Below are 14,869 nucleotides of genomic sequence, written 5' to 3'. Positions count from 1 at the left end.
TCCGTGCAGACGAACAAATAGCATACCTTTCCGGAGCACACAAATATAATATCATAACAAATGAACGAACCCACAAGAAAGATGGTGGGGTGATGTTATGCAAGCAAAAACGATTCCATATTACCCATACGGGGAGGAGCGGCTCAAAACATTGAGGCCTCAAGTGTCTCGATATCAGATAAAAGGAGTCAACATCCTGAATACCAGCTGCAGCTTGTGGTATTATACATATCCCCAGATCACAGCCCAGATGATAGAGACGAGCTGTACAGTTGGATCATGACTCACGTTAAAGTCACTTCACCTATCATCATTTTGGGCGACTTCAATTCTCAAGCCTTAAAGCAGCACCTCCGTCAGAGAAATTATTTATTACAAAACCGGACCCTTCCACCACTGTGAACGAGCTATTTGTGTGCTCCGGAACCTTTCCGGAGCACACAAATATAATATCATAACAAATGAACGAACCCACAAGAAAGGTGGTGGGGTGATGTTATGCAAGCAAAAACGATTCCATATTACCCATACGGGGAGGAGCGGCTCAAAACATTTTGAGGCCTCAAGTGTCTCGATATCAGATAAAAGGAGTCAACATCCCGAATACCAGCTGCAGCTTGTGGTAATATACATATCCCCAGATCACAGCCCAGATGATAGAGACGAGCTGTACAGTTGGATCATGACTCACGTTAAAGTCACTTCACCTATCATCATTTTGGGCGACTTCAATTTGCCCCCCCCCCCGAAGTTCAGTAATGAAAAGGAAGCGCTCACAAACCTGAATCGGTCTGAAAGAACTTGACACATCACCAACAAGAGGATCTCAGTGGCTAGACCTGTTATTTCACAACATAATAGGAGTTAGGAGAGCTCCCTCCCAAACAGAATTCTCTTCGGACCATTCACCTATTGTCATTGAACTACCAACCAACGTACACTGTGCTGCCACTTTATTAGGTACACCCCTGCTGTGTGCACAAATGTTCTGTCCCACAACGTTGCAAATCACACAACCACAGTTGTGGATATAAATGCAGCAGAACAACCTTTCTAGTATCAGTTAAGCGTACAAACCATAGCAAGAATGGGGAAAAGGAATGATCTAATGGACTTTGAACGTGGCATGGTAGTAGGTGCAAGAAGTGCTGGACAAAGCATCTCTGAAACGGCAGTTCTCCTGAACCACACTTTCAAGGGTGTATTGAGAATGGTGCAACGAACCGAAAACATCCTCTCAATGGCACTCCTGTGGAAGAAAATAGCTTGTTCGTGAGAGGTCAGAGGAGGATGGATAGAATTGTGCAAGCAAAGAGACAGGCCACAATGTCCCACATCACATCAGAATATAACCTTGGTGTGCAGAACAAGATATCGCAATGGACCACTAGTCGCACATGGGCTACAACAGCCGGCAGCCACATCATGTACCTTTGTTATCAATGAAGAAGAAGAGAGCATGCCAGCAGCACTGGACTATCGAGGATTGGAAAACAGCTGTTTGGTTTTTTTTTTTTTTTTTTTTTTTGATTTGGTAGTTGTTGGCGCATCGGCTTCTGTGGCCATATTGCACCTCCCAAGGTTTTTGCAGTACTTTGATCCAAGCCCGAGGCGGGAATCGAACCCGCGACCTTTGGGTTGCTGGGCAGATACTTTACCCACTCGGCTAGCCCGGTCGACTTCAGCTGTTTGGTCTGACGAGTCAAAGTTCCTGGTGCATCATGTTGATGGAAGGCTCGGAATTTGCTGAAAACAACAGGAATCCATGGACCCATCATGTCTGACAACTACTGTGCAAGGTGGTGTGGGGAATGTTTCCTTGGCACACGTTGGGTCTATTAATACTCATAGATTTTATTTTCTCCACCAAGTTCATCAAAAAAGCCAATATCCTTCAATATTTGAAATCAGCTGACTGGCACGCAATCACGCACTTTCCGTCGACAGAGATTATTAACTCCATTGCGTGGCACCTTAAAAAAAATTGCTGAAATAGGAGCAGCTAGAGAAGTCTGCATCTGCCACTGGACAAAGCCGTGGTTCTCAACTGAACTAAAAGTCCTCCTCACAAAAAAAAACAGAAGACCTATAGGGCTTTTAGAAAATATCCCTCAGATCAAAACAGATGATTTACTACCAGGCAAGAGCGGCTTTTGTGAGATCTAAGATTCAAGCTCAAAGGCAAATACTGTACAATGGGCTCGCTTCAAACAGAAGAGTTGGAACAAATAAGGAAACAATAATAAGTAAACATTCTCTATCGGAATGGGCTCTCAACACCTTCAAAGATCTGGGAAAAGATAGTGCAGATGTAAATGTTAGCTATGTCCTAGGAACAAATACACTACAACTGTCCTCCATTACCCTCAACAGGGCTGACCTCACTTATGCCATGAACAGTTGTTGTTGTTGTTATTTGGTTTTTAGGAGAATTAGCAATTAAAGCCATCAACAGTCTCTCAAACAAGCCCACGGTCGGGCCCGATGCACCCCCCCCCCCATTATCAAGATCTGTAGCCCTTACATAATCGATCTTATCCTTCAAGCATATCTTGCAAACTGCCAACGTCCCACAGATGTGGAACCTGTACTATTCAAAACCCGTTCCTAAAAGGCACATCCCCCAAGACCGCAAAGGATTACAGGCCCATTTCATTCAGTTATCTGCCACACCCTAAAAATTTTTGAAAAAGCACTCTTAAAGTACTTTGGTACCTACTGCTTTAGGCATTGCCCAGCATACCTTCATTCAACACTTAAGGGGAGATCAACCACAACCAACCTTCTTGAGACCTTTGGTCGAATACAATGTGCTCTGAATAGTGGAGATCAACTAGATGTTATTTTCATGGATATTTTTTCTGCATTTGAGAGACCCTCCATCAAAGCCCTACTAAAAATATTGCATGACTACCATATGATCAGGAGCCCCCTTCTTGATAAAATTGCAGCTCTACTGACCAACAGGAAAACAAGTTTTGAATGACACTACAGTCCTCACATACACCCTGAACAGAGGACTCCCTCAGGATGGAGTCATTTCTGCTTTACGTTTTGCTGCCGCCATTGACCCCTATCTGACGCTACACGACAAGATGTTCATTCCTTCCAGGGATGATCGCAATCCACAGCTAATTGCAAAGGATGCTTCCAGACAACTTTGCCTTATTCCTAAATGACATTGGACTTACCCTTAACCTGAACAAGATCGCTCAAATGTCATTCACTATGAAAAGGCTGAAGAATGATATCAGTGTTGTCCTCAATGGGCATCCTGTTCAGGGAGTGCAACAATATAAAGACCTAGGATGATATGGGATGAAAAACTCACCTTTGCCCTCACCTCACAGAGGCAAGAAAGAAACCATTGGGGCTCTGTGGCGTGTTAAAAATAAATTAATGACAGGGAAACGAAGTTCTAATCCCGTAACACGCTATGTGGTGAGATGCGTTTCTCCCATTGCCCTATATGCCTCCCCTATACGGACTTCCACACCAGTTGAAAATTTCAGGCGGTTCCTGACTGTGGAATACTGGATCCTGAGGCGGCTAACCGCTACCTAGGAAACACGTTTACTGCCTCTAGAAGAACTTTTCAAGCAAATCTAGATGGTACCCTGGCAACTGATACTAATTAAAATTAATATTTCTACTCTCTCAAAACTCATCATCAAAAAGATAGAAATCCCTAGCATAGATGAGATAGTCTTTCACTATCCAACTTCCAGCAGATCCCGTTGACACAGCCAAAATATAATGCAGCCACCCAGGAACAGGATAAAATCTGCAGACCGGATGTTCCCTTCCAATACTATAATGATTTCACAAAGAAAAGAGCTATCAGACTGAGATTGTGCAACGCATGTACACCATCCTGTCAAACAACTACCAGATCAAGATTGGTAAAAGAAAGGTCCTGACCAATTAATCATGTGACCATTTCCCTGTTTCTATATTCATCATATGTATTTTAAGTAATATTATGATATACTGTTTTATTCCTAAAAACATCACTCTCCTTGTGTTTTCGTCATATGACTGTTTATGTATTCTCCCATTTATCTATTTATATTCACTCATGTTTCATTTATGTATTCATAATGATTCATTTAAGTAATTTTGTAAAATTCTATGTCTGTTGAATTGAGACAATCACTTAAATCTTACTGTCCTTGTATATTAGCAAGAAAACCTCTGGCTATGTATACCATTTCCAGGGTAAGGTGTTCACCTTAATCTGATTTAAATAAAAAAAAAAAGATTTTCAATGCTTCCGTGGCTATACCCAAAAAAGGAAATTTAGAAAGGCACTTCAATGCACTCAATGGTAAGCACCAATAGGATTTTCCACCTAATAGTGGCTTTAGAAAAAATAAATTAAAAGAACTTAAATACAGATTATTCGCACAACAAAATTTCTTCATGACATTAATTTACAATCTAAAGCAGTAACTGTAGCATCATTTAAAATGAGTCATCTTCTTGAAAAAAAAATGCAAACCATTTTATGATGGTTTGCAGTCAATTCATCAAAGACGCATTTTTAGAAATAACAGATTCTCTTTTTGAAAATTTTAAGATCAAAAATGAAATAAAAAAAGTACTCTTCAGGATCTGCAATTATCTCGAAATACTGTGATGCGACACATCGAAAAAATGAGCAAAAATGCGAGCGAACAATTGCGTGCTCATATTGCTAATTGTGTGCCCTTTTCTTTACAACTGGATAAATCTAGAGATGTCAGTGATACAGCTCAACTGATCATTTTTATTCGTATGGTTTTCGATGATTCTGCCACTAGAAAAGAACTAAAGGTGTTGATATATTTAATGCATTCAAAAATTTTATTGAAAAAATTTAATTACTACTATTTAAGTTCGGATCAATAACAACAGATGAAACTAAAGCAATTACAAGGCATCTTAATGGATTCACTGCATTGTGCCAAAAGGATGATGAATTTCCAGATTTTCTGAGTTACCACTGTATCATCCACCAAGCGTTAGCCAGCAAAAGATTAGATACTAAAAGTGTTATGGACATAGTTTTCGAAATCGTGAATTCCATTAGAAGATAATCTCTTCAAAGGAGACTTTCAAAATGCAACTCGATGAAAAACCAGATCTGATATTACACACAGATGTCAGATGGCCAAGTCGGAGTAAGTTTCTACAGAGATTTCGAATGAAATTAAAAAAATTGCTGATCAAAGGAAAGATGATTAACAGCAGCTACATGATACGGAGTGGTTGTGTGATCTGGCATTTTTTGGCAGATTTTACCAGTAAATTAAGTGATCTGAATTTGATATTACAAGGGGGGGGGAAGTGGGTGACATGATTGTAGTATTTCTGCATATAAATATTAATTTTTGGCAATGGCTAAGGATCTGAAAGAAAAAAAAATTGATCATTTTGCAAATATGCAAGATCATTTGCAAAAATATCCTGTTTTTGAATTTAATAGTGAGAAATATGTTTCTGAAATTGAGAAAGTTGTGGATGATTTTGAAACCAGATTCAGTGATTTTAAAACAATTGAAGATATTGTTCAATATATTTCTTCTCCATTTAATGTCGACTTAAATACGAAACAAATTTCAGAAAAATCGTTGAGATTTTTCACACGGAGAAAATATTACTTGAAAATGAAATTATTACATTGCGAAACGATATCAAAAAGCCAGATCATCAGAAAAAGACTTTTGGAAATATGTTTGACGAGAAAAGTACCCAAACGTAAAAAAATGCAATCAACTTTTAAATTCCTGTTTTGGTTCCACATATCTATATGAATCGGCATTTTCGTATTTGAAACAAAGACTTAAGAATTGCTCTACTTCTTACGGACTTGCATACAGAAGATTCTTTACGGTTGGCCTTATCACAGTATATCCCAACATGAACACACAAACTTCACATAATTTAAATATGTATGAATTTAAAATAAGAATTCTGAATTGTATTTAATTTTAAAATTTATAAAACATCTTTCAATATGTGTTAATTAACTTTTTAACCATGTACAATGAAATTCTTGAGATGGTAGAGTGCAGCACATTTTGAAGAAAAAAGTAGATCGCATCACAAATTAAATCGGCCACCCCTGTTTTAAAGTATATCATTGTCAAATTACATACTCTAAAAAATATCAGCATCTGAGCTATAATGTCATGTCTAACACTTGGAATATGTTCAAATACGGAGACCACACCTAAAGAAAGACATTATGCTTCTTGAAAGGTCCAAAGATTGGTAACTTGCCTGGTGAGATTGGCAAAAGAACGTCCACATGAGGAAAGACTGAATATGTGGGCTGCAGAACTTGGAAATTAGGCACCTTTGAGGAGCTTGATTGAGGTGTTTAAGGCTCTGAGATGCATAAGCAAAATGAATGAGGACGAAATTTTCAAGGTTATAAATGATTCTAGAACAAGGGGTCATAATTTCAAGTTACAGGGGAAGATGTTTAGACTGGATTGCAGGAAGTTTTATTTTAGCCAGCGAGTTATAAATTACTGGATTAAGTTACCTACATGGGTGGGTGGTAGAGGCTGACAGTTTGGGGAAATTCAAAGGTAAGTTGGTCAATTACCTACAGGAGGAGGGAAAAGCATAGGTTGTCTATTTCCTTTTGTATTATTAATTTTTTCTCTTCTTTTTATTATTTTATTTTTTTTGTTATTTTATTTATTTATTTATTTTTGGCTGGTGCAGCATAAGCCATAGGTTTCCTTGCACCATGTGGCCATTGCTGATACTAATTATAACTGAGATGCTGCTTAAACTAAGGAACTATAAATGAGTTCAAATGTATTCCCTGATCTATTTTCAGACTCTGTCAATATAATTTAATGCAATGATAATACTGAAGCAACTCATAACCTCACTACCATATCAATTTTACCTTTCTTTCAGGAGGAAGTTGCTTCAATGTTTGTGTATATTTATCAGTAAATGAAATAGTCCCTTCACAGAATAAACTATAAAGCAGAGTCAAAAATGAAACAGTAAGAAAGTTAACATTTTCAGCATTAATAAATGTTCACATTTACATAAAAGGAACAGCTGAATATTGTTTTTCTATATCATAAATGTGTTTAGCTTGGCAGTTTTTTCTACTATATACAAGACTCTTGAAAAGTTTTTTATTTTTAGTTAACATAATTGTATTAAGATGTTCAAAAATGAGTAAACTGAAATTACCAAGCTCAACAGGAATTTTATCAGCAGCATTACCGTATTATTAATATGTAATAAATGAACAAACAAGTCTGTGTATATATATATTGGTCGATTTTATTTAATTAAATAGTATTTATCTGTATTTAGTCTCTAGAGCAAAGTGTCCGGCATCTTGCCGGACACTTACAAAAATTAAATTAAACATTATCTATTCACAAAAAAAAAACATTTAATTTCTATAAATTTTAATACTATCACTTAAAAATTAATAAATTTTTAAGTGATAAAAAATCGATTCGAGTGTTGGCATTCGAGGTGAGTTGACGGGCTTCGTCTGGGATCCTTAGTTAAGTGGATTGTATTACTGTTGATTATTGCTATTAAATATTTGATTTATTTAGATATTGTTTGATTTTTATAATATTATAGATATAATTTTTTAAAGTTAATTTTCATTGATATTTAGCTAATTTTATAATGGTAGTTACGAGATCAGACTTAAATACGTCACAGGGTATCATGACTCACACGGAAATAGCCGATGGCGATTTACGGGTGAGTCATGATTTAATCCGTTGTGGAACCTGTGGAATGTTTTCCAAGGTCGACCTGGTGACTAATCATAGCTCACCTGGGAATTATTTTCTTTGTGATCGATGTAAGGAGTGCACGATCTTAAATTACGATTTGGTGCACTGATGGAACAATGAGTCACTCGAAAAAACGGGTGCTTGCCCTCGAGAATAATGCATCTAGGAGCTCGTCAAGGACTCAAGACTCTAGCAATCTACAAGTGATGCACACCCGCAGGCCTCAAAATAGAAAAACCAAGTGCAAACTACTCTGGTTCAAAAGGACTTTGTTTTATTAGGAGACTCCATTGTCAGGGAAATGGGGAATATTTTTTGTAATAAGGATAAGTGGAGTAGAACCAGGTTATGTTTGCCGGGAGCAACTATTAATGATGTCACCAACAGACTGTCAGATTTTAAGGGGGGGGGGGGGTAAAGAGAATATTATTATTCATGTGGGGACTAATGACATTAAACATACACAATCTGACAATTTGTTGGAAAAATACAGGACCGTGCTCAGAAAATGCCGCGAGCTAGGCCACAGTGCTTATGTGTCTGCAATTCTGGTCAGACACGATAGGAGGGATTATACGTTAAAAGCCTTGTGGATTAACTCAAGACTTAAAGGACTCTGCAAGGCTTTAGGGAGGAAATTTCTATCAGCATGGTCCACACTTGTAGGTAGAAGGAATTTGTTTTGTAGAGACAGGATACACTTAAACAAAGGTGGTGCAAACGTTTTGCCAGTATTATTGAGGATACCTTAAAGGTTCAGGGAAACTGCTAGTTAGGGGGATGTGGGTAATACTGACACGAGTTTATCTGATAATATTGGTCAAAGTAACTCTTGCACATACCTCAAGAGTTCTTATCTGTTAACCCAACTGGACATATTATCTAGATGTTCTGGGGCAGAAACGTTTCAAGTGAGCAGGGAAGAGAGCCTGAAAAACTTCAAGGGTTGTGTTAGGGTTGTTAAATATACACAAACAGTAAGTCTTAATTGTTTATATAGTAATGTTAGAAGTGTCATCAATAAAATGAGCAAATTCTAACTGCTGGTTAAAACAAGTAATGCAGACATAATAGGGCTTACAGAAACGTGGTGCCACCCGCAAATAGTGGAAGATGAGTTTCAGTATGTCTTGTATATTGTATTTAGGAAGGATAAGGTAGATAGAAGGGGTGGTGGGGTAATGCTTCTTATCAGAAGCAGCCTGTGTGCGATGATAGCTTTCCCAGATTCAGACGTTTCACATGCTAGTATAAGTATAGAATCTGTATGGTGTGAGATAGTTGGAAACAAAGATATGTGAGTAGGAGTAATCTACAGACCAGGTGATTGTGAAGATTATGACAAAAGCCTCTATATGCAAATGAATGGGCAAGTAAGCGTAATTTGCCTCTAATCGATTGGAGGTAAATGGGAAGGAAACTCGACATGGAGAACAAAATTTTTAAATCGACTAGATGACTGTTATTTGTATCAACATGTCAGGGAAAGTAATAGAGAAAAGAATATCCTAGACCTCATCATCACCCATGAATCAGATGACATAACAGGGCTGACAGTAGAGGGACCAGTAGAATGAAGTGATCACGGAGTTCTACGGTGGATGATGATGAGAGAGAGGTAGCAGTAGTAAAAGGCAAAGGAATGGGTTTTAATTTCAGAAAAGGAAATTACGATGCCTTAAGGTACTACATGGCCTATATTAATTGGGTAGATATTGCACAGAGAATGAATACTATTAAACTGTGGTATGCTTTTAAAACATTAATCACAGATGCCTTGAATGCGTATTTACCATTAAAAAAATACTTCACGAGGAGGAATCCAAGTTGGATGAATAGTGAAGTTGCCATATTACTTGAGCAGAAAAAGGTGGCATGGAAAAGTTACAGAGCAATAAAAAGTACTGAAGCCTATAACAGCTACAAGATGATCTGTAATAGAGCCACAGAAAAGGTTCAACAGGCAAAGGCAGTTTATGAGAAAGCCCTAGCAAACCGAGCAAAGAGGGGGGGGGATAAGGAATTCTTCACATATATAAATGCCAAGAAGAGCAGGACAAACCAGATCAGACCTTTACGTAAGGGAAAGGGGATACTATTAAATACACCAGCTGCCGTTGCAGATGAACTCAACAGTTATTTTGCATCGATATTTACAAATGAAAAACCTTTTGTGGCAATGGGAAATTGTGGGAGCGAAGTTGAAAAATATGTAATTAATGATATTGAAATTTCACAAGATTATTTAATGAAAAAAAATAAAACTTTCGAGCCTACAGGCCATTAAGGCTCCTGGAGTTGATGGAATATACCCTATAATCTTAAGAGAGGCAGCAAGTGAGTGCATTGAACCATTGAGGCTAATTATGCGAGCATCACTAGACTCTGGGGAGATTCCCCTGGACTGGAAAAGTGCCAATGAATCTCCCATACATAAGGGTGGTTCTAAGAGTGAAGTGGGAAATTATCGACCTGTCAGTCTGACTTCAGTGGTAGGGAAAATCATGGAGGCAATGATCAAGGGTGGAATTCAGGATCATTTGGATAGAATTGAAATTCTCAAGGATACCCAGCATGGTTTTGTAAAGAGAAAATCATGTTTAACAAATCTGGTTCGCTATTTTGAAAGGGTCACTCACGAGCTGGATTTAGGGAATAATTCGACGTGGTTTATTTAGATTTCAGCAAAGCTTTTGACTCAGTCCCACATAAGGGTTGCTTTATAAGCTGGAACAGGTTGGAATCACAGGAAAAATCCTTAGATGGATAGTAGGATGGCTGCAGGGCAGGAAGCAGAGGGTTGTGATAAATGGCTATTCCTCAGATTGGGTTGATGTAAGAAGTGGGGTTCCCCAAGGATCAGTATTAGGACTGCTGTTGTTTTTAATTTTCATAAATGACATTGATGAAGGAATAGAGGGCGTGATGTCTAAATTTGCAGATGATGTTAAATTGGTAGAGTAGTTAATGATCACTTTCAAGCTGAGCTTCTTCAGAGAGACCTAGATAGACTCCAGGAATGGTCAGAAAAATGGCAGCTATGCTTTAATCCACAAAGTGTAAGGTATTACACCTGGGAAAATACCACAATTACTCATTCACTTGGAGTTCAACTAAACCCAGTACTGGAGGAAAGGGACTTGGGTGTTACGATACGGTCAGACATGAAATTCTCTGAGCATTGTAAACAGGTTGCAAGGAAGGCCCATGGTGTCCTATCAATGATCTATCGAACTTTTACAAGTAGAGATAGGGACGTAATAATCCCATTATATAAGGCTTTTGTTAGACCACACTTGGAATACTGTGTTCAAGTATGGAGACCGCACCTAAAGAAAGACATCGAGCTTCTTGAAAGGGTGCAAAGACGGGTAACTCGCCCGGTGAGATTGGCAAAAGGGCATCCTTATGAAGAAAGACTTTGAATATGTGGGTTGCAGAGTTTGGAAACTAGACACCTTAGAGGAGATTTGATTGAGGTGTTTAAGGCTCTGAGAGGCATCAGTAAAATGAATGAGGACGAAATTTTCAAGATTATAAATGATGCTAGAACTAGGGGACATAAATTCAAGTTACGGGGGGGGGGGTATGTTTTGATTGGACTGCAGGAAGTTTTATTTTAGCCAGCGAGTTATAAATTACTGGAATAAGTTGCCTACATGGGTGGTAGAGGCTGACAGTTTGGGGAAATTCAATGGTCATCTGGATAGTACCTTTGGGTGAGGGAAGTGCATAGGATGATAGGTTTAATTTCCTTTTCTTTTATTAATTATTATTATTATTTTTTTTTTTTTTCATCATTGTTATATTCGGGGTTTTTTTTTTTTGGCTAGTGCAGCATAAGTCATAGGCTTTCTTGCACCATGCGGCCGTTACTAATACTAATAACTGGCAAAACTGGTATGGGGACAACAGAAACGGGTAGGTATGAGACATACCTACCTGTTTCTGTTGTCTTTAGTCTGGCTAGCGATCTGCTCAAAGCCCCGATGAAGTAGCAGACTGACGGCCATGTGAGGAAATGTTATTTGCTTTTTGCAATTTTTGTTGTTTATTATCATTTTTATTGATATTTTATTTTTAGCATCATTTTATATTTATTTTATTTCCATTTCATTAATATAAAGTTATATAGGCCACCCAGGCTAAAGCTAGTTTACTTTTACTAACTTGGTAGCTTGGTCCATATACACCTAATTCCCTACAGATAAATACCATTTAATTAAATAAAACTGACCAATATAATTTCATGCATGTATAATGTCTAATTGCCCTATGTACAATAGCATTAATATTGCACAACTGATAAATACCTAATATTGTAAACATTACCAGATATCATTAATATAATCTTCAATAAGAACACAATATATATATATATATATATATATATATATATATATATATATATATATATATATATATATATATATATATATATATATATACACATATATATCACATTTTACACCATGGATAAAGTTCTAAAATTGTGAGTGAAATCAAGGTTTCTTTAGAAAGAAGTAATCTAGTCATCATATATCATACACTCAAATTTTGAGACTGTATGTAATCTTACCTCCTTATATGTCCTTGAAGAGATGCAAGTGGTAATACAGTTCCATTAACCATTTCATGTGGAAGACTTGACTGACAATCAGAACATTGCTGAAGGATATCATTATTGTGGCTCACTAATAACCTTAAAATATATATAATAAAACCTTAAATTTTTATGAAAATAATAAAAGAAAAAAATTTGTTCAGTTAAGAGTGCAAGATAGTATCAAAAAGTTGCAGGACTGAATTTTTATTTAAACCATGCTACCTGACCACTTTATTAGGACTACTTTAGAAGTTTGGGCTACACGCAAAAATATGTAAATCAAAGTGGTCACACAGTGGGCAGGAATTCCTGATGTATGCAGGAAAGTGCTATTTAAGCTATGACCAACTAGTGCCCAAATGAATTTACCAGCAACGAGAAATGGATGACATCTCATGAACCTGCAAAAAGATGTGATTGTTGATGTGCATTAGCAGAGGCACATGATGCAAGAAAGCAATCTTATGCAACATCAGCCAAAAAAACTCCCATTTCACCCCTACATTCATTCCAAATACCTGTCCAGCCCAGCCTTAAATTTATTTAGGCTATCAACTTCCACAATAAAGGATGATGGAAGTCTGTTCACCAACCAACTACCCGCTGGCTAAAGGCAAACTTCAGAACATCTATCCTACATCTGTTTTTCCTCGATTTGAATTTATGGCCTCTCAGGTGATTATTCTGAGCAAGAGGTTATTTGTCATTTTGTTATTTTTGGTTTTTAGGAGAATTAGCAACTAAGGCCATATTGCTCCGGGATATGCGGTGGTCATTCCCTGACCTTTCCACATCCTCCGTATTTGGTGGTGACGGGCTCGAACCCCGGTCTACTCAAGAAGCGTGTGCTATGCACTGCTGCTCCTTCCCACCTGGCTATGGAGGCGCCATGAGCAAGAGGAAGAATCCCATCAGCATTGAGCATGCTCAAACCATTCAAGGCTTTATACACCTCAATCAGATCACCTCACAGGTGCCTAGCCTCCAGACACTGTAATTTGCAAAATTTAAGCCTTTCTTCGTAAGAGCAACCCTTTGTTCCATTCGCTAATCTTGTTGCCCTTCTCCTGTACAGGTTCCAACAGCTCTACATCCTTCTTAAAATGAGGCCTCCAGACCAGACCTGTATACAGTACTCAAAGTGTGGCCTGACCATTGCCTTATACAAGGGGATAATCACCTCTTTATTCCTGCTAGAAATATTCCTCTTTATCATTGACAAGACACCATGAGCTCCTCTTGCAGACCGTCTGTAATGCTCAGAAGACTTCATATCTGCCTGCACAATTACCCCGAGGTCCATTTCATTCTCTACCACTGTCTGTGGTACCACAGAGTTTCAACTCTGTAGTACCACAGAGTTGAAACGTCACTCTGGGGTTACTGCTTCCCATAAGTAGTACTTTACATTTGTTAATGTTAAACTTCATTTGCCACCTCTCAGCCCATCTACTCAACTTTTCTAGATCCTGTTGCAGCAGTGTACTGTCAACAGTGTCCTTAACAACCCTGCCAACCTTCGTATCATCTGCAAACTTGGACATTAAGCTTGATATACCATCATCGATATCATTTATTAAAAAGAAAACAACAATAGACCCAACACTGAACCTTAGGAACTCCACTAATAACACTGTTCCATGATGAGCAGTGTCCATTGATTACCACTCTGTCTTCTCCCACTCAACCATCCCTTTATCCATAGCAGCGATTTATCTCCAATGCCACACTGCTCCAATTTGTTCAGCAGTCTTCCTTGTGTAACAGTATCAAAAGCCTTTGTAAGATCCAAATATCAAAGTTATTCCCTGCATCCAGTTCTTTTGTGACTGCATCATAGTATCCAATCAAATCGGTCAGGCATGACTTTCTCTTAACAAAACCATGCTGTGTCCGAGCTATAACTGAAGTCTTGTCTAGATGATCCTGCAGCTTCTTTAACTAGTGCCTCCATTAATTTTCCTGGAACAGAAGTTAAACTCACAGGTCTATAATTACTTGTGTCAGCCTTTGATCCTCCTTTGTGAATTGGGGTCACATTTGCACATTCTAGTCTACGGGTACCTCTCCTGAGTCCAAAGAAGCTCTCATAATTATGGCTAATTACTGCTTCCCATAAGTAGTACTTTGCATTCGTCAATGTTAAACTTCGGTTGCCACTTCTCAGCCTATTTGCCCAACTTATCTAGATCCTGTTGCAGTAGCACACTGCCATTACTGTCATTAACAACCCTGCCAACCTTTGTATCATCTGCAAACTTTGACACTAAGCCTGATATACCTTCATCAATATCATTGATAAATATACAAAACAACAGTGGGCCCAACACCGAACCCTGTGGAACTCCACTAATAACATCAGTCTACGAAGAATAGTGCCCCTTGACTACCACCCTCTGTTTTCTCCCACTCAACCACCCTTTTATCCATTGTAGCAACTTAACCTATTAAGGTTAAGTTGCTACAATGGTTAATACCATTCGAGCAG

General features: G+C 38.1%; 1 protein-coding gene across 1 annotated transcript in view; it reads right to left on the bottom strand.

Moving 5' to 3' along the window:
• The window catches only part of LOC150088720 (protein HIRA-like), a 375,669-nt gene that overhangs the window by 47,877 nt on the left and 312,923 nt on the right, over positions 1-14,869 (bottom strand). Inside the window, exon 24 of the mRNA XM_090369626.1 lies at positions 12,355-12,477. Within this exon, the coding sequence (XP_090225752.1) occupies positions 12,355-12,477 (123 nt within the window). The remainder of the gene's footprint in view (positions 1-12,354; positions 12,478-14,869) is intronic.

This window comes from Mastigoproctus giganteus, chromosome 3 (assembly GCF_048544385.1).
Source record: "Mastigoproctus giganteus isolate SK-2022 chromosome 3, ASM4854438v1, whole genome shotgun sequence".
NCBI classification, from domain to species: Eukaryota; Metazoa; Arthropoda; class Arachnida; order Uropygi; family Thelyphonidae; genus Mastigoproctus; species Mastigoproctus giganteus.
The sequence above is the reverse complement of the archived record's forward strand: the minus strand, read 5'-3'. Positions and strand labels throughout refer to the sequence as shown.